This window comes from Podarcis gaigeae (genome assembly GCF_964106915.1).
Source record: "Podarcis gaigeae genome assembly, chromosome: Z".
NCBI classification, from domain to species: Eukaryota; Metazoa; Chordata; class Lepidosauria; order Squamata; family Lacertidae; genus Podarcis; species Podarcis gaigeae.
The window spans coordinates 4,503,717-4,524,178 of NC_139691.1; the positions used below are offsets into that span (position 1 = coordinate 4,503,717).

At 42.8% G+C, this 20,462-nt stretch overlaps 1 protein-coding gene across 3 annotated transcripts in view; it reads right to left on the reverse strand.

Annotated features, from left to right (window-relative positions):
- EEIG1 (estrogen-induced osteoclastogenesis regulator 1) overlaps positions 1 to 20,462 on the reverse strand; it is a 52,878-nt gene that overhangs the window by 30,748 nt on the left and 1,668 nt on the right. For all 3 annotated transcript variants that reach the window (XM_083721844.1, XM_083721842.1, XM_083721843.1), the window contains exon 2: positions 16,473 to 17,173. In XM_083721844.1, the coding sequence (XP_083577970.1) occupies positions 16,473 to 16,618 (146 nt within the window). In that variant the 5' untranslated portion in view covers positions 16,619 to 17,173. The remainder of the gene's footprint in view (positions 1 to 16,472; positions 17,174 to 20,462) is intronic.

Sequence of the window (20,462 nt, forward strand, 5' to 3'; positions counted from 1 at the left end):
TTTGGAGAGTAACAAATGGTTTGGTTCACACACAAATGGGTTGTTTCTCCACCAGAATAAGGAAGGAGTGAAGCAGGAAGGCTTGGACTGCATTCATCAGCCAATTTCCTTAACTCTGGTTAATGGCTTCATGCTATATCCAAACACACCCAACGCCTGCTAACATATCACTGGATGGATAAGACACTACTTAAGCATGTTATGTTCACAGAGGGTAGGGAATGAGTAAGAACAGATTATATTTGAAATACAAATGGTTTGCTATTGCTATAGCTTTATTATAAAACAGCTTTACAATTTTTTAAAAGTATCTTCTTTGTGTGATGGATAGGTCATGCATACCTTGCTTCTACAAATTCAAAGCAGTCTTTTCCGGCTGTTACAACACTATCTGACAGGGTCTGCAACCACATACTAGTTACCTACTGCTTGCCCCAGAAAGTATATTTTTATCTTCACAACTAAGGAAATATAAATTGCAATTCAAAATAGCAGTGAGCTACTACAGAGATTCTTAAAAGGCTTGAAATGACACAGCAAAAAAGAAGGGGGGAAAGGAAGTTGGTGAAATGAGAAATAAAGACTGCAGGAGCTAAAGTAAGGCATTAGAGGGGTTAATAGATTATGAGTTATGATCAACTGCTGCAAAGGAGTGCTGATGCACCAGTACAATCAGAGCGGGTGGGCAGTTCCAACTCCAGAGTCTTTCTGCCACATCTACAGAAAGAACATGGATTGCTTTTGGTCAGAGGCCAGGGATGCTTGCCAGAGAAAAATATCACAAGGGTCACAAAGTGAGCTCATGCTGCAGCTCGAAGAGACAGATGGCCCTTGACAGAAGCAAAGCAAAGCTGGGCAGGCAATGCTCTGTTACTAAAAAACGCATGAGAACTTTCAGCAATACAAATGCAAACAACACAGATTTGCAAATAACCCTACAGAAAAGCTATCAATTACTACTCAACATGGTGGCTATATACTGCCTCCAATAACAGAAGCATCAATCCTCTGAGCAGCAGTTGCCATGGAACAGCAGGTGGGGAGAGGGCTATGGTCCTCCTCTCCAGCTTGTGGGCTCCCCAGGAGTATCTGGTTGGCTACTGTGAGAAACAGGATCCTGGATTAGATAAGCCTTTGGTCTGATCCTTAAATTCTTTTTTAAAAAAACACCAAACACCTGTCTTACCTACTTTCATCAGTATGGAGGCAATTGAGATGCCAAAGCAGTGACACCTGGCCTTGCTGCACCAGCCTGACTGGCTATCAGTGGAACCAGGAAGGGTGAGGAGCATGGCCTGGGGAGAGTCTGGTGGGCCAGAAGATTCTCACCCCTGTGCTACAGTACAGAACTCAGCTGGGACAGCAGTTAAAATCCTGGTAAGTTGGGGAGTTAGGAACATGGCATTTACTCTGGCTACCCACAGCTTTTTAGGCACAATTCAAGTTTGTCAATAAAATTCCAGAAGTCTGGGCACAATATTATCCACTATGGATTCCCAGGCCGACCAGGAATATTACCCAGTCGTATTATTATGTAATCTAATCGTCAAATGGCACATTAAACCTAGGTTACCATTGCCACAGTGGAACATCTAGGCACCATTCCCCCCCCTCCATGGGATTTATTATTGTTATTGTTGTTGTTCATTCCATTTCTATAATGCTTTATGTTTTAAAGAACAAATCTCAAAGTGGGTTACAACACATTAAAACATCAAATAAAACAATCCAGAATAAAACTAATTCAAGCTTCAGGGAAAGTATTTCAGATCCTTCTCCAAGTGACAATTTTGCTTTTCCCAGTCGCCAACCTGGCGTCTAAAGATCTCCACGGGGTCACAATTGGATCCGCACCAGTGGCAAAGTGTGCCTGATGCCTGCCTAATTCTGAACACTGATACCACCCTTTTGAGTCTGTCCCAGTATCAATTATTGGAAGGCAAGGACCCTGGAATAGTCACAGTCTCTCAGCCTAGGTTACCTCACAGTGCTATAGGGAGGATAAAATGGAGATGGGAGAACCATGTATGCCACCTTGAGCCCTTGCAGGAAATGTGATGCACCTTCAAAGAATACTTCTTTCCCTTTTAAAATTGCATTTATAGCCCACAACAGTGAACAGCCTTTCCAATGAGCTATCAAAGGCCAGACATCATTCAGAACTATTAGGTATTTAAGATACAATCTGCACTTAACTTTGGGTGGCTGAGGTTAAGCAAGTGAAAAGGGTGGGGCTTTATTGCCTTTTGGTTGGTTGGTTTCATGTAAATAGCTGACCTATGTTCTCATTTCAAAGAGTTACCTTTAGACATTTAAATAGGAGCACATGTACTTAAAAAGCAGATAAAACTGAGGTACGTCAGTCAAGAAGAACAACTGGTTGAGCAAATCAACAGAATAAGTACAATTCTTCTTCCGTCAATGGTGACACACTATTAACAATGCAGAAAAACTGAGTGCACACACAAGATCACAGGTTGTTATTTTGGATTTTGAGAACAGTTACAATCCCCTTGAAGATTACTCACACCATAAATATAGGTTGGAAACTACTTTATAAAACAAACGTATGGATACAAAACAAGTGTCTCTATTCTGTCTAATCTCTTCATGAAAAAGAATGAGTGACAAGTGATAAACAGTAATCATGAGATCATCTTGTTATGCATTCTAGCACTGAAATGGAGACATGTGAACTCAACTTTATTTGGCAAATTGGATAACAGAACGAAGTGGTGGGGAAAAGAAGTGATAGGTTTTAAGATCAGACGATGGAAAACTTACAGGCACATGTTTTGTGGTAGGAAAGGTCATTCTGGATATTGGAATCTGACTTCTAGTATTAATATTTTCCTGAGAAGCAAAGGGCTACTGTTGGAAGCTCAACTCAGAAACTGACTTACTGTTTAAGTGACTGAGGAGAGCAAAAGTTGGGGTAGAGGGGAAGTTAAAACCATTCAAGTTTCAATGTTCTCCACTGTCCAGTACCGGGGACAGCTATGCTTACAAGCTACCTAGGAGCATCTGGATGACTATGTGTGGATGGAGACAGGCCTGGTTCACATATCACTTTAAACCAGCCAAATTTCACTATGGTTTAAGATGGAAGTGCAGAGTGCTGGTGCACAGCGACTTGATTGGCTTTCCCCCAGCTCCCAAAAGCACAGAAGGAAGGAAGCCACAACAAACCACAAGCAAGACACCAAGAATAAACTTTGGTTATAGCTTGTGGAGATTTATAAACGAATGAGCCCAAGTTTAGACATAATGCCTGGAAGAGAAGGGGAGGACCAATGCACCCACCTTTTCAGCCCTGTGCATCACCATGCTGCACATTCACTCTGAATCATAGTAAAGGTAAAGGGACCCCTGACCATTAGGTCCAGTCGTGGCCGACTCTGGGGTTGCGGCGCTCATCTCACTTTATTGGCCGAGGGAGCCGGCGTACAGCTTCCGGGTCATGTGGCCAGCATGACTAAGCCGCTTCTGGCGAACCAGAACAGCGCACGGAAACACTGTTTACCTTCCTGCCGGAGCGGTACCTATTTATCTACTTGCACTTTGACATGCTTTCGCACTGCTAGGTTGGCAGGAGCAGGGACCGAGCAATGGGAGCTCACCCCGTCGCGGGGATTCGAACCGCCAACCTTCTGATCGGCAAGTCCTAGGTTCTGTGGTTTAACCATAGTTAAGGTTAATAGTCAAAATGACATGCAAATGAGGCCACAGAGGTGTTAAACCTGGTTACAAGATCAACGTTTTGGGGCCCTGGCTTGGAGAAACATCATTCAGAATTCCTTTTGGGCATATTACTATCAGATATATATTGCTCTACTCTCTCCTCCCATACTCCTTTAAAAATTTGTTTCCAGACCTCAGATTCTGAACTAACATATTGGTTCCATTTTTATTTTGCTTTTTATAGGCATGGTGAGGCGCTATTCGTTTTCACTTGGCAGATTTACTAAAACAGAGAGTAAAAACCTCTCCAGTGAAAAAAGGAGGCAGTCCGCAGCTGGTAGCTTTACTAATATCTTCATTTTAGATACAGTTTCCAATTCACCCTTTGGATCTGCAAATAAATTGAAGCCTAAGAGACCTATGCACGAATAATATAAGCCTAAATTCAGTCCTGCAGTGAACTTTAGCCTTGCTTTTTATCTCCAAAGTTACACCACCTTTAAGCTCAATACAAGAAATGACAACATAATCTGCATTATATAAGAGCTATAAAAATAGCCCTGATTAAACATTCACACCCCAACATGTATGGACTTGTCCCATCAAGCAACACTACCAGGTGCTATCAAGTCCACAAAGAAACAAGACCACCATCACGATCAAGTCATATTCTGCCTCTGAATACCAGCTGCTGGGAATCACAGGTAGGGATAGCTTTGTAGCTTAAAAAAGCCCCCACCTCACCTCCAGCTTGCATTAGGCAACCTAGAGGTGCAGGCTCCATTAGACTCCACCCCCTTTCAAGGCAGCCACAGCCTTGGCATGTGGCTTTGGTGGGCTCAGCCAGGCAGTTCAAGGGCTCTCTGATGCTGCTGCCGGGTCCAGAGCTTGCCAGCAACCTCAGGTAGTCCCGCCTTGCGGACTTCACCTGGGAGGGTGGGTAGGAGCCCTGAGGTTCCTGTTCATGCACAAGCAACAGGGACTTCAGGGCTTGGTCAGCTAGGGGCAGTGGTCAGCTCAGTCAGCTGAGCAGCAGTGGGGTCAGCGCATTGGCTCCAGCCTATGAGGCGATGGGGTGAAAGCGCCTCAGCTCCCATAATGAGAGCTGACTCAGTTTCACCCCATGCCTCGCTGGCTGGGGCCAATACAACTTCTTTCAACATCATAGTTTATCACCAAACCACACTGTTTGACAGGTGATAGATACATCACAATGGTGAAAACCTAACATCGCCCAGACCTAGGAGTAGTAATGATGTATACTTGTTAAGACCTGAATCCACTTCCACCATTACTGCTACTTGGTGGTGCAGAATAATCAAAGTAAGTAATTTGAGGAGTGGGGTGGGTAGAAATTCCAGTGGAAGGCAGGAGTCAGAAAACAACTTCTTTTACCCTCTTCTCCTCTCCCCATAAGTTGGCTCAGTATGATGGCACACAAAACACGAGAGAAACCCACTAATAATTAGGCAGTGGAATGAGAATAAAAACAGCACTGTGTCATCATATAGCTCCATGAGATGCATACACCCAGTCAGAATGTTGTGTACAGTACCAGTCACCCCACCTCAAAAGGATATGGCAAAGAGACTGGAAGGAGTATGATTTAGAAAGACAAGCTACATTCACTGACTCAATTAATATATAGTGGCATTGCTCATATTAAGAACTTAGGGATCTTCAACCTTAAATCACTTCGGAAATTACAGGTGCAAACATGTCACACACCACTACAACTTTGTTACATACATATCTGTGAAGTTCTTAAGATTTGTTAAAAACTATTTCTTTAAATAAATAGGACTATCTATCTATCGTGCCTGGTGCGCTATATATATATATATATATATGCTTTCGTAGGCTCTGTTCCAGTAACAAGAAGCCGAAAGCACCAGCCTGAAGATGACGAGTGAGACCTCGTCGAAACGTCGCCTAGACACCCCAACTTTTACACGGGAAGACACCCGAGGACACCAAAGCGCCTATGATGTTGGAGGTAGGGTTGTTTTTTTAAAATTCTAGGGAACAACCTAGAGGAACCATTACAAACTAGATAGATTTTATAAATAGATGTTGTGATTATGCATCTGTGCACTGAGCAATACAATATTATAGTACTGAATTATGGTAAGCCAGTTATTTAACATATGCATTGTTTTAATAATGCATATTTAATATCTGTGACCGTCCAGATGGTGCTTGACTACATCTTTCATCATCCCTGAAGACTGGTCATTCAGGCTGGGGCTTAAGGAAGCTGGAGTTCATCAACACCTGAAATTCACCCAGTTTAAAAAGAAAATATGATAAAGATTTATAAAAGTTATCAGTAGCATGAAGAGTTCAAAGTAATTTACTCTCATGCAACACTGAAACTTTGTCACCCAGTTAAAGGACAGGCATCAAGTTAAGCACTTCCTTCACCCAATGCTTAATTTACTTAGGAAGTGATCCAACCAGATTTACTTTTCATCAGTTTCATGGGGGAGAGTTAAAGCATGTGAGCTCAATGGGGCTAAAAAATACTTTATTTGACTGGGTCATGCCATTTAATTTGTTACAAGAATGGCAAGAATGGTGATGGCTACTAGCAATAGATGGCTACTTAGATGATTTAAATTATATTCAATGAATCAGTCTACCATAGCTTTATTAGCCTGTGGTGATGGTGGCTAAAACTAAAATCTTAATTGCCAGGAATACTTTCTCTCTCCAATTAACACACACACACACACACACACAGAGAGAGAGAGAGAGAGAGAGAGAGAGAGAGAGAGACAGAGACAGTAGTTACAAAGCAGGAGATGACTATGTAACTGCCCAAGGCATTTGACTGGCCTTTGTTGGGAAACAAATCTCTGGACTGGATCTTTTGGTGTGATCCAGCAGAACATTTTTTGAAAGATTCAGGAAAAAATATGATATTATTATTATTATTATTATTATTATTCACTCTCACAAGAGGTAGTGATGGCCGCCTAATTGGATGACTTTAAAGTGTTGACCCAGTGTGCAGCAACAGTGAAAAGGGCATGCTATGGATCATTAGGAAATGAACTGAAAATAAAATTGCCAATAATCATAATGTCATTATACAAATCTATGATGCAATTGCATTTGGAGTTCTGTGTACAATTCTCAAAAAATAAATTGTAGAGTTGGAGATGGTTCAGAAAATGGCAACTAAAATGATAAAGGTGATGGAGTGACTCTCCTATGAAGAAAGGTTGCAGCATTTGGAGCTTTTTAGTTTAGAGAGACGGCAAGTAAGAGGTGACGTGACAGAAGTTCATAAAATCATGCAAGGCATAGAGAAAGTGGATAGAAAATATTTTTCCTCCCTCACTCACAAGACCAGAACTCATGGGCCTCCAATGAAGCTGAATGCTGGAAGATTCTGAACAGATAAAAGAAAGTACCTCCCCACACAGAACATAGCTAAACTGTGGAACTCACTGCCACAGGAGACAATGATGCTTTTAAAATGGATTACAAAAATCCACATAAAATAAAGCGATCAGAAGGTACCAGCCATGATGGCTGGGGAAACACAGCCAGATGGGCGAGGTATGTATAAATAAATAAATAGATAAATAAATATTATGGTTGGAGGCAGCAATGTTTCTAAACACCAGTTGCTGGAAACTGAGGGGAGAGTGCTCCTATGCTCAAATCCTGCTCGTGGGTTTCCCACAGGGATCTGGTTGGCCACTGTGAGAACAGGATGTTGGACTAGATGGGTCATTGCGCTGATCCAGCAGGGTCTTCCTATGTTCTTAAAAGAGGATTAGACAAATGAATAAAGGGTAAGCAGAGACATCACCTTGCCAACAAAGGTCCTTATAGTAAAAGCTATGGTTTTCTCAGTAGTGATGTATGGAAATGAGAGCTGGACCATAAAGAAGGCTGATCGTCGAAGAATTGATGCTTTTGAATTATGGTGCTCGAGGAGACTCTTGAGAGTCCCATGGACTGCAAGAAGATCAAACCTATCCACTCTTAAGGAAATGAGCCCTGAGTGCTCACTGGAAGGACAGATCCTGAAGCTGAGGCTCCAATACTCTGGCCACCTCATGAGAAGAGAAGACTCCCTGGAAAAGACCCTGATGTTGGGAAAGATGGAGGGCACAAGGAGGAGGGGACGACAGAGGACGAGATGGTTGGATAGTGTTCTCGAAGCTACCAGCATGAGTTTGACCAAACTGCGGGAGCAGTGGAAGACAGGAGTGCCTGGCGTGCTCTGGTCCATGGGGTCATGAAGAGTCGGACACGACTAAACAACAACAAGGGTCTCTATGGCAAATGGTCACAATGGCTATGTTCTGCCTCCACTGTTGGGAGACAGGATGCTTCTGAATACCAGTTGCTGAGGAACACAAGAATTATTAATTTATTTCCATTGTCATTTATGGCATTTCATTGTCAATTACCATTTTATTAACTACCCTACTTTGCCAGGGTGCTGAAATCCACTGAGAAGTACTAGTGCCTCACTTAAATTTTAGTCTTTATCCTACAGTTCTCCTGTTTCAAGAGTTTAATGAACTGAAGTAACCTTCTGAAAATATGAATCATAACTGTACATATTTTTCTGAGCACAATTTGATGGAGGAGCTTGGGTCATGAGAAGGCATGGGGAAAGAGAAAGAGTCACTACAAAAAGATTTCATTTCCTCCACCTCCATGACAGAACCATTCCCTCACTCACAAAAACTGGATTCATTTTGTGAACATAAGCACAAGTGTTTTATCTAACGAGAACAGTCTTTCAAACCCAGCCAGTACATGAGATTCAGGGCCCAGCTGAATGGTACCACATCGAGATTAGCTCAGAATGCCAGCACAGTGATATGGCTGCGACACGCTGATGGGCAAATAGCAAGCTTGCAGGAACAGGAGCAGAGTCCAAGGAGAATATGTCATTCTACATATGACTGGCACTCCCAACCCTAAGATGAAGTATTTAGAACTCAGGGACTAATAGTACCAATTAGTCTGACCTTTTTTTTTTTTAGAGCAATACTGAAGAGGATAGGTGAAATAGTTGCTTTAAAAAGAGGAAGGCCTCTCTTAGTGCCACAAGTGGTTATGAGCAAAGACAAACTTCTTTCTATTCCCACTCTCCCTCATAATGTTACAATATTAATTTTAAATAGCAGGAGATACAGAGAAGGATTATTTTTTTCAGCATTACTACATTTATATACGTACTGCCTTGCTACCATGGAACTCAAAATGATGCACAGATGCAAAGCATAAATTTTCAGTAGGGTTCAGTATTATAAATGTTATAAATAATAAATAAATAAATTTATATACTCCCCTTCCTCTGAGGTTCACAGAGAGGTTTACAGTAGACACACAAAAATATGTGACATAACAAACAAAACACACACCCCCGTTCAAAAGCCCATAGAATGTTTTCACCTGGCACCTAAAATATGTATTGAAAGTGCCATGTGAGCCTCCCAGTAGCAGTTACTACCATGTAAATGTGTATAGTATAGACCTACTGAATGGTCTAGGCTAGGCGTACCTGTTATTTCAATATGTTATCAGAAAAAGGATTTCACCACAGCAGTTTAGCTCTCATTGCTGGTTTCACCACAGCAGTTAATACCCAGTGAAGCAAAATGTCTTTCATCATAATCTGACTTTTACAAATGAAAACAGAAAAAGTAGGAAGTCAGAACCTGTAGGGCCTATCCTTACATAAAAGATGCAGACCTTCATAGGACAGAAGTTTTTTTTAATCACCCCTTTCACAAAAGGAGCAGCACCTTTCCTAAAGTCCACAGGGTAGAAAGCTTTGCTTAAGAGAACAAACAACCATTTGCAGTGGCTTCCGTTTGATCAGATGACGCAGGTGCAAAAACCACAGACTGGAGAGATAAACATCATGATGAAAATGAGATACACTGAGAAGAAAATGTAACTCATATCTACAGAAGGAACACTGTCTCTAGGACACATTTATGCTGCCTGCTCTGCTGCTCCCTTTCACATAGTTTTCCCCACTTCCCACTCTTAACTGAAAAGTGTTCTCTCAGAAGCTAGCGCCATCTGGACCTCCTCCCTGCCAAACTGGTTTTCAACATTCCACTGGAAACAGCCCATATCTATTGTCTTGTTTATACTGCTAGCTTTCTCTCCTTCCATTACATTTGTAGGGAGGTAGACAAGGGAGGAATGAGTGTGCACAGTCACATGTGTGATTGATACAACCTTCTGCCCAAGTTACCTCTCAGTGTTAAGTTGTTACTACTTCTGATAATGGATGTGATGGGGAAAACTATTATGTAAAACTGACTTCCTAATTCAGTAACAAGGGGATTGGATATGCAATAAATACCTCAGTTTCCATGATGAAACTTCCGTATGTTTATCTGTATCTTTCTGTGGTCTTCCTTGAAACATTCTATAACAGGTGGCCTAGTAAATCTCATAGTTGCACTTTGAAAGCAGAGGTGCTGGCCCAGTATTTGTAAGCCACCTAACATCTTCTGAGGTGCTTTTGGCGGATACAAACTACAGCATTTTAATAGTGACGTTTTGGAGAAAGAGAAATTCACATTTTGATCAGAGGAACCTCATGTTCTAATATGTTGCATATCAAGTCTGATTCCAAACTGTTGTAAGACTATTTCTGTGGCAATAGGTTACAGGGAGTTGAGGAAACAGCTTTTCACTTTTGTGGCGCTTGGTCAAGGGTAATTAAAATTCCAAGCTGGAAACTTTCAGTCCAGCCTATGACACTATTTCCTATAAAATCCAAGCTTGGAAATATTAATGTGTTCCAAACAAGCTAGGATTGGTATTCCTTGAACAGTTGGAAGATTTTTATTATTTTGTTGTCATTTCTGAAACATTGCTAATGAATTGTTTAAAAAGATTTACTGATCTAATATTTTGTTATTTGTGTGTTGCCTTATCATGAATTTATGCTTTAGCTGCTGGGGAAAAAAGTATAGGCTAATTTGGGGAGGGGATTGTATTATTATGTTTTTGTCAATTTGATGTAAATCACCTTGGGCATATATTGAATGGTGGCATATAAATAAAAACAGTAACAGCAAACAAGCAGCAAGAAGATATTAAAAATATCCCAAATCTGGATTTGCTTTCAGGGTCTGCTAGTGAGAGAATGAGGGAAATCCACATGTACTAGTCTTAAAGTGACTCAAACTGCTTACACTGCTGCAGCTATCAAGACTGGCTTTAGGACCCAGCATTCACGGGCAGATGTGGAAGCCCCAGCAGCTCAACAGAGCCAAGCACTGATGCCAGCTTTGGGTTCTCCATAAAGGCAGCTGGGTCTCTGAGCTGGCCATCATTTGAATTACCCACAATGCCTAAGAACCACACTGCCAGGGCACTATAGGTTAATAAGATAGTGTATGGTTCACAGATAGCCACAGATTACAATGCTACTGTAGAGGTAAAGGAATCTCTGGATGGTTAAGTCCAGTCAAACATGAATATGCTGCTGTATGCTATTGCCACCAGAAGCAACAGATAACACTTTGCCAAGCACCTTCAAACCTACATCTGGTCCTGATGACTAGAGTGTGTTACCATTGACTTTCTAAAAAGGAGTCAGCGCTAGGAATTGGGCACCTAAGCAGAAAGGCAGATTATGTGAACAGTATATAAAACAAGAACAATTACGTCCTCCAGAGAGTTGCTTTGAATATAAAGTTGGAAAGTTGTAACACATAGGATGAGTGTTAAAAGTTTACATGTTATTGCAACAGTTGTCAAACCTGATCGTGATTTTCTATAATCTGAGCATCTTATTAAGATGTAGGGGAGGCTGCAAAAATTAAGGCCAGTTTCAATGCACAGCTAGAACCAGAGCTTAGGGAGTGGAATGTGGATCACACACTCTTCAACCCCTCCCCCATAACCCCTTTCCACTAGCCACCTGCTTTTGTGTGGCCAACCATCTCTATCCTATGAAAAAGTCATTTTAAGAACCTTAAATTTTAGAAGCATACCTGGCTCTTACTAATCTAGGATAGTTAGCACACCCATGCAGACTCACACACAGAGGAGAGAGAAGGGTGGGGGGAAGGGGATACACCCTTAACCCTTGTTCTTTGTACTGTATATCCAAACCCATCATGAGAGGACATAAAGGACACTGTGAAAGGTTTCCATGCCAGCTCCCTGAATATGATGTGCAAAGCCCACTTGAGCTCTTATAGAGGTTGCAGAGTCCAGTGGACAAGACAGCAAACTGTGAAGCTTAGTGGAAAGGAAACAAGTTTCCACACACTTTCTCATTTGGGGCAGGCTGCCCATGCGTGGATGGGTGATAAGACTGCATACTCTATTGCCAGTTTTCCACTTTACTGGTTTATGAGTAACAATGCTGGTAGAGAGAAAAATGCATGCATCTGGATTAAATTAGAGGCAGTTTCTCTGCTGGAACACATCTGTGATCTGCAACAATCACATGCTGAGAGGACTGCTGAAATTCAGCCAGGGGGAAAAAAAGACACATGAGTTCAGCAGCAGCAGCAGCAGCAGCAGCACTAGCACTGGAACAGACAAACACCAGAACTACACCGCTGCATCCAAGGTCAACAAGGAGGAATACTAAGCATTACTTGCAAGCAAATTACCTAGATTCTTATTTTGTTGGGGAGAGGGGGAATTAATTCCTTCCTCTTCCCAATCTTTCACACACTTCAAATTCCAGGGATAAGCCTCTTTCACCCAAAACAATAGGTAAAAACTAAAGTGGGAGAAAGTGGGATCTCAAAGGGGGTGGGGTGACAGTCAGGCAGCACTTATGAAGAACCCAACCGTTAAACTAAAGGGCTTCCAGATTTGGAGGGAAACAAATCTGGCCTCTGCACAGTACAAGGGGGTGGAGCATCTTCCAAAAAGGATCAGCAAAGGGAAAACACTTTAGCAGTTAAGTTTGCTCATCTCCTTGAATGCCTATATGGACTCCCCTGCTGAGCACCCGAGGGCTCTGTTCCTGCCTCTTTCCACCTGGCCCAGGGCGGAGCCTGACAGGCCTCTGAACAGCAGAGATGGTTCTTTTTTAAAAATATTTTTAAATTATTCTTTTACCCTTTTAAATTCTTTTTTAGCACTGGGGGTGGGATAAATGTTTAGTTGGGGCTAGGGATTTGTTTAATTTTAGTAAGATTGTAACTTTTTATTATTTTTAATTTCTATTGTTTTATTTGTTTTTTGTATAGGTTGTATTTTGTTTTTAAGATGCGGGGTCAGGGCTGGCTGGGAGTGGGCCCCAGCCAACAGAATGGCTGGGGCAGGTTCCATGGGGGGGGTGCACTGGAACACCCGATCTCAGTGATCACGGGTTGTAGGAGGAAGAGTTATGCTAAGACCAGACCACGTCATTACCAAGGAAGCAGATTTAGTCACTGTTTGAGGACTATCCCTGCCTCCAGGTCTGGTCTTGACTGGATGGATACTGGAATCAGCAAGGGAGACCCACATGACCTGAAGGTGCCGCTGTGCAAAGCCAGATCAATGATTGATAAGACCACTGCCATCAAAAACTTGATCGTGGATGGAGGACTTGATCTGGCATGTGTAACAGAGCTCTGGTTGGATAAAGCATGTGGGCCTGTCCTTGCCGCTGCTTGTCTACCAGGTTTCTCTTACGCACAGCAACCCAGGTCATGTGGGCGGTGGGGGTTGCAGCAATTTTTAGCAAGTTATTAGCATGCACCAGGCGTCCTATTGGAAAGACCCAGTTTTCTGAGTGCATGTTCTGGAGGTTGGGCAATAGGGGCAGTACAGGATTCCTTTTGGTGTACCAACCTCCCCGCTGCACCAAGGATTCCCTGCCTGAGCTGCTTCAGGTTGTTGTGGATGTTCTCCTGGAGACACAGAGTTTGGTTGGCCTGGGAGATTTTAACATCCACGCCGACACAACGTTACAAGGGGCCTCTCGGGACTTTGTGGAAAGCATGGCCTCCATGGGGCTGTCCCTGAATAAGTTTTGCCCAACTCATAGTCGCGGACATGCATTAGACCTGGTGTTCACCTCTATGGATGTGGGTGATCTGACACTACGTAAAAGTGAAACAAAAGAAGTGCCATGGTCGGATCACTTCCTGGTGCAACTGGACTTCTCCACGACCCTTCCCCTCTGCAGGAAGGTGGGACTGATTTGGCTGGTCTCCCCCCACCACTTAATGGATCCAAATGATTTCCAGAAAGTTGTAGGGGATGTTTTATCCCATGTTGATGACCTTTCAGCTGATTTCCCTGGTGGCCCTCTGGAATGTGGAGTTAACCAGAGCTATTGACTGTCCCGCTCTCAAGCACCCTCTCTGATTGCATGGAGCCTGGACAGCCCCATGGTTTTCCCCAGAGCTGAGGGCAATGAAACAACCACTGAGATGGCTAGACTGCCAGTGGCGGAAAACTCATTCTGAATCTGACCGGACACGGGTTAGAGCTCAACATCGAGCCTACCAAGTGGCAATAGCAACGGCGAAGAGGACCTTCTTCACCTCCTCTATTGCATTTGCAGAAAACAGCAGCAGGAGACTCTTTCAGGTGGTTTGCAATTTAGCGGTACCACTTGAGCCATCAGTAAGGTCCCCAAGATCTCCTGCAATGATTTTGCAAGGTTTTTTGCAGATAAAATCACTCAGATTTAGAAAGAGGTAGACTCCACTGTGGGAACAGGGCTGGGGCGGGAGAGTGCTGGAGTCCTGTCTAGTCCAAGTTGTGTGGGATCAATTCCAATCTGTTACCTCCGAGGATGTGGACAGGCTGCTTGGACAAATGAAACCAACCACCTGTCTCCTTGATCCTTACCCGTGCTGGGCTGTGTTCAGAAAGTGGTGTTGGGGGATGAGTGTTCAGACATCTGGGCTCTCATTTGTGGAGTGCCTCAGGGTTCCATCCTCTCCCCCATGCATCTACATTAAGCCGCTGGGAGAGATCATCAGGGGGTTGGGGCTGGGTGTTCATCAGTATGCGGATAATACCCAGCTCTACCTCTCTTTTAAATCTGAATCAGTGAAGGTCCTGTGTGAATGTCTGGAGGCGGTTGGAGGATGGATGGCGGCTAACAGATTGAGGTTGAATCCTGAAAAGACAGGAGTACTGTTTTGGGGAGACGGGGTGGGTGGGTATGGAAGACTCCCTGCTCCTGAATGAGGTAACTGTGCCTCTGAAGGACCAGGTGTGCAGCCTAGGAGTCATTTTGGACTCACAGCTGTCCATGGAGGCGCAGGTCAATTCTGTGTCCAGGGCAGCGGTTTACCAGCTCTATCTGGTATGAAGGCTGAGACCCTACCTGCCCATGGAATGTCTTGCCAGAGTGGTGCATGCTCTAGTTATCTCCCACTTGGACTACTGCAATGCGCTCTACGTGGGGCTACCTTTGAAGGTGACCCGGAAACTACAACTAATGCAGAATGTGGCAGCTAGACTGGTGACTGGGAGTGGCCACCAAGATCACATAACACTGGTCCTGAAAGACCTACATTGGCTCCCAGTACATTTCCGGGCACAATTCAAAGGGTTGGTGCTGACCTTTAAAGCCCTAAACAGCCACGGCCCAGTATACCTGAAGGAGCATCTCCACCCCCATTGTTCTGCCCAGACACTGAGGTCCAGCGCCAAGGGCCTTCTGGCGGTTCCCTCACTGTGAGAAGGAAGTTACCGGGAACCAAGCAAAGGGCCTTCTTGGTAGTGGTGCCCGCCCTGTGGAATGCTCTCCCAAAAGATGTGAAAGAAATAAACAATTATCTGACTTTTAGAAGACATCTGAAGGCAGCCCTGTTTAGGGAAGCTTTTAATATTTGAATTATTATATTTTAATATTTTGCTGGAAACTGCCCAGAGTGGCTTGGGAAAACCAGCCAGATTGGCGGGGTAGAAATAATAATAATATATGAAGAGACAAAAAAACTTTGGCTTCGTGCTGCTTTTTTAAAAGAAAGCCACACAAAAATCAATTTTTGTCCCTTCCTAGAGACCTACGTGCTTTTGTACAAGTACAAGAAAAGCTTCTAAAATCTCCTGCCATGAGTTACGGAACAAGGCAGTTCACGAGCAAGTCCAGGATTGTTTTTGGAATTTGTTTTGGCACAATGCTAGGCAATAATCAATCTGCACACGGCCAGCAACAAAAGCAACATTTGATTAACAGTTACTGAAAGACAGGGCAGTCGCCTTTTAGAGAAGAGAGAAAATAATCCTACAAATTAAATGTTTTTAAAAAAGGGACTCCCTCCATGGAACCAGAACTGTATTAGTTTAGATTCATGATACAGCATTTTGGTCTATTAATGAATGTAAAACAACAAGAAAAGAGAACAACACAGCATCTAAAGCTGTGATTTTTCAAACAGACTCTCAAGTATCACATACTTTGCAACCTGGAATAAGCTCAACAAGGGAGCAAAGAGGAAGGATATGCAGAACTATCTTTCCCAAATCTCAAGTTCCTTAGTGAGTATCAATACACACACTCATCACTATATGCACTACTAGGGTGGGGAAATGAAAAGTTTTTCAGATCACAAATGCTTTAGTTTGAAAAGTCTTGAAAAATGTGTACCCAACTTCCTGAAGAACCTCACACAGCAGGCCATCAGTGTCCACAGAACTTCATTTCCTCTCTCCCCACCCACCATACACACACAAAGTATAAGGGGGGTACTAGACAAGAGGAAATAGCCCTAGTGACACATAATTGCTCAGTACAACAAATATCAAACAGGGAGGGCCAGATAGGCGGGGTATAAATAATAAATCATTATTATTATAAATGAAGAACTTCCTACCTGGAAGATAAAGTGGCAAAATCTCCTCCATCAAGAAGCCTAATTTTGCAGAACAGAACCCCATTCACAAAAGGAACAGCAGTCAGCTCCTCTAAAGTGAAACTGGTTTGAAATTTGAACTTCTTCTTCTTCATCAAGAAAGCCATGGGCAAATTCAAACAAGGCCAAAAAATACAAAGTCTAGAAACTCCCAAAAGAAAAAGAGCAAAAATATCTATAGAGTGCAGCAGCTCCAAATATAAACAATAAAGATGTTTCAAAGAAGGTGAAACCACAATGTAAGAAATAAATCCACAGTCAATCCAGTTTACAAAAATAGAGCACGGAAATCTCAGTTCAAATGCAATGGCACCCTAGCTTTAAATGAAAAATCCTCTTCTCTCTTTGGTGATCTGATCTGGCTATAGTATCATCGCTGGTGCAGACTTCAGGTAAGGAGGAGGGCAAGTGAAGTCTCTGGTTCATCTCCAAGGGTAGAGGGGAAAATCTAAGCTCCAGACCAGCAGGAGCTCCCTTGATTAGAGATCGTGGTGCTTGGCTTCTCTCAGGGCTCCTCTTGACAGTACTGCTAGTTTCTTTCTGAGCTGCTGCACAGCAGTGTCAACACTTCACAGTTCCAGTCTCCTCCCCTTGTGCAAAAGCTTCACGTGGACAACTGCATCAGCAGCATATGTTGTGGCTCCCACAGGTTTCATGCAAGCCTACAGAAGGGAGAGAAGGGGTTAGTCTCAGCTTAGTATCCACTAGTGTCAGTTCCTCCCTCTGCCCCCCAATCTAATCATAGATAAATGAATATTCAAGTATTATCCCATATCTATCTATAAATAAATTCAAGATGCCTTCATCACTATCCTTTACTTTACATGCCAAATGCTTCTGAAACCTGCTTGAATAGTTTTTATTTTTCTGTACTGTATACATAGAGGATTAGATCTTCAGGTTATCTTCAGCAAGCAGTCTCAGAAAAGGATGGATGCTCATAGGCACATTTGCATGTATGCATGTGTGTTCTCTCTCTCTCTCTCTCTCTCTCTCTCTCTCTCTCTCACACACACACACACACACACACACACACACACAGAGTCTTCCAGTGAAAAGGATGTTCAAAAGAGAAATAAGTAGTCCACAGATGGCTGCTAGATATCAGACTGTGGCGTATCAAGGATAGGCACTTTCCATCCACCACACCTCGCCTTTCAGTCAGCTTTGCCACAACAAGAAGGAAGCAAAAAACATGTCAAGTAATGTGACCAGGGTTTTACAAAACATGGTTATGAGGCTTGCTTTTCCTAGGCCTTAGACATGCCTTTACATCAGGGGTATAAGGCTCAGGGTTTGTTCAGCCCATTAACTCATTGAAGAAGACAAAACAGATAACTGGCTGTGGGCACAGTCAGTTTCAAAAGCAACTCAAATTAGAGTTAAAATGTAATGAGACAGTAATGAGACAATGAGCTTGCCAAAAGCCAAATTAAAATTTATGAAATTATTTTTCAAGAACCTTGCTGACATGGCAGTTCTTGACATACTTCCAGCATCTTTTCCCTATCCCACTCTGCCTTGATGAATGCTTCTAAAGTTCAATGTCAAGAGTTCATTCTGATCTGTAGTTACGTATCCTGCCTGCTGTGTTCAGCTATATTTTAAATAAACAGCTGACCCAAGTGACTCCTGGGACTTCCTCACCAACTGCCCTAACCACAGCCCAGTTATCCACCCCATCCAATATTAGCCCATGTTGAACCCCTTCCACAGACAGCAGCAACATTTTCCCAATCCAAGTGATTCTCCCAGATTCTCAGCATTCCTCAGCTCACTGACCTAGTATTCCCATTAGACATATTAAGTGCTTACAACCCAATTCACTAACAAGTAGCTTCATCTGTAACCCACGAACATTCCACCATCACAAACTTCACTTCCCCACCAGCTTGTAAAACAAAATGGCTAACCACTTGCAATAGGAATCACCTCCCTCTCACTCCCACCCCTCCTATATCAGGTCCTCCTCAGCTTCTACCCCAACTACAGAGTTGCCAAATCTCCAATATCAGACCTGACACAGGAGATCTGGGGTAGCTCTGATGGGGCAGGAGACAGAATTTAGTGGACACACAGTCTAGATAGCAACACATATTTTTATAGCCCTTTCAGTGAACATTGTGCTGAATTGACATGACCCATTATTTATTCTGAACAAGGGATAAAGCTATACAGTCCTCAGGACAGATGAGGTAAAAAATAGTTGTGGGTGTCCTGTTTCCCACCCCTCATAATCTTACTCCCAAGCAAGTGAAAGATACATCAGCGTCTACTTGTTCCAGCGGACCATGTAGCTTCTGCTGGTTTGGTGTGATTTCTGCAAATAATGTTTCCCTGTGTGGACTTTGGCCAGATCCAGTTATATTATCCTTACATTTCTATGCAATGAGCACCTAGTGAGGATTACTGGAAATAGTGTAGTTAGGCCTTAAAGATATCCTGATTATTCAACCCTTACTCTGTAAATTTAGAACACATTGGCGGACCGTGCTGATTCTTATAAAGAAAAAAGGAGGCCATACCAGATTAAAATCGGCTTATCCTTGTTGTAACTATTTGCTTCTGAGACACTGGAGAGGAAACTAAACCTATGAAACTACAGAATCAACCTCTCACAGGCAATCAAATCCTCAAATATATGTACAATCGCACCTTGGTTGTAGAACGCCCTGTAATTCAGACATTTTGGCTTCCGAATGCCACAAACCTGGAAGTGATTGTTCCAGTTTGCGAACGCTCTTTTGGAACCTGAACATCCGACAGAGCTTCCGTGGCTTCTGATTCGCTGTAGGAGCTTCCTGCAGCCAATCAGAACCCGTGATTTGATTTTCAAACATTTTGGAAGTTGAATGGACTTCCATAATGGATTTCGTTCGACTTCCAAGGTACTATATTCTTAGACATGTTCTGGAGTAGCAGCTGTTGTAGTGCAATCCAAGTAGGGCTGGGTGATATATTGATATATCATCCAAAACTGGTTTGAAGTCCATATTGTGGTATCAGTTGCATTGTTTTTAACCTGGAAATATATCACAAATTATGACTGTGTGTGTGTTATGCAAAACTCATAATGTAGGAAAAAACGCGAAGCCAGCCAATGCTTCTCTTGATTCCTGCAGCTCCTGTTAACTCTGCCAGCTCAGCTTTCCCCTGCCTCATGCAGGGGGCAGTGAATCACAAGAGCAGGCGCTGGAAAAAATCATGATGGAAGGAAAACCATGAAACCACCTAATGCCTCTACATAGCTCCATCCTTATTTCAGACATTGCGATATATCACAATGTTAAAAACCAGATATTGCCCAGCCCTAAATCCAAGACAAGTCTATTTCAAAGTAAGCCCCAGAGTGTTCAACAGCCTTACTCCTAGGTAGGTTTGCATAGGATTGCAGCATTCTTACATTCCAGCAATTCTAAACAGGCTAAGGAGGAAGGTCACCTGGACACAGGGATATTTATTTCCAAACATGCCCATGAGTGTACAGCTTAGGAGTGAGCACAGGAGTCCCATAGCACCTTAAAGACCAACACAACTTACAAGAGTAAATCTTAAAGTACAATTCATTCAAAAGCAAGTGCTTTAGAGCTCCACTAGTTTCAACATTAACTTTAAAAAGTGTGCCACTTTGGCTAGATCATGGCTATAATGTTTGTGTGTCTGTAGGTACACAGAACTATATACATGCAAAATATGTAATTAATTCATATATTTTTACACACTTTTTATTGCTGAAGCAATAAAGAGCGGACTACATTAAAACAAAACAGGCAAGAATACACACGTACACATCCCTAACTAAGTGGTGCAGCAATTCTCACAAAAAGGCTTGGGCAAATAGATACCAAGCTTGTATCAAGAGCTTAAAGAAGTCAGCATCAGACATATCTGAGAAGGGAGAGAATTCCATAAACTGGGTGCCTGTACTACACAGGCCCTCGCTCACGGTGC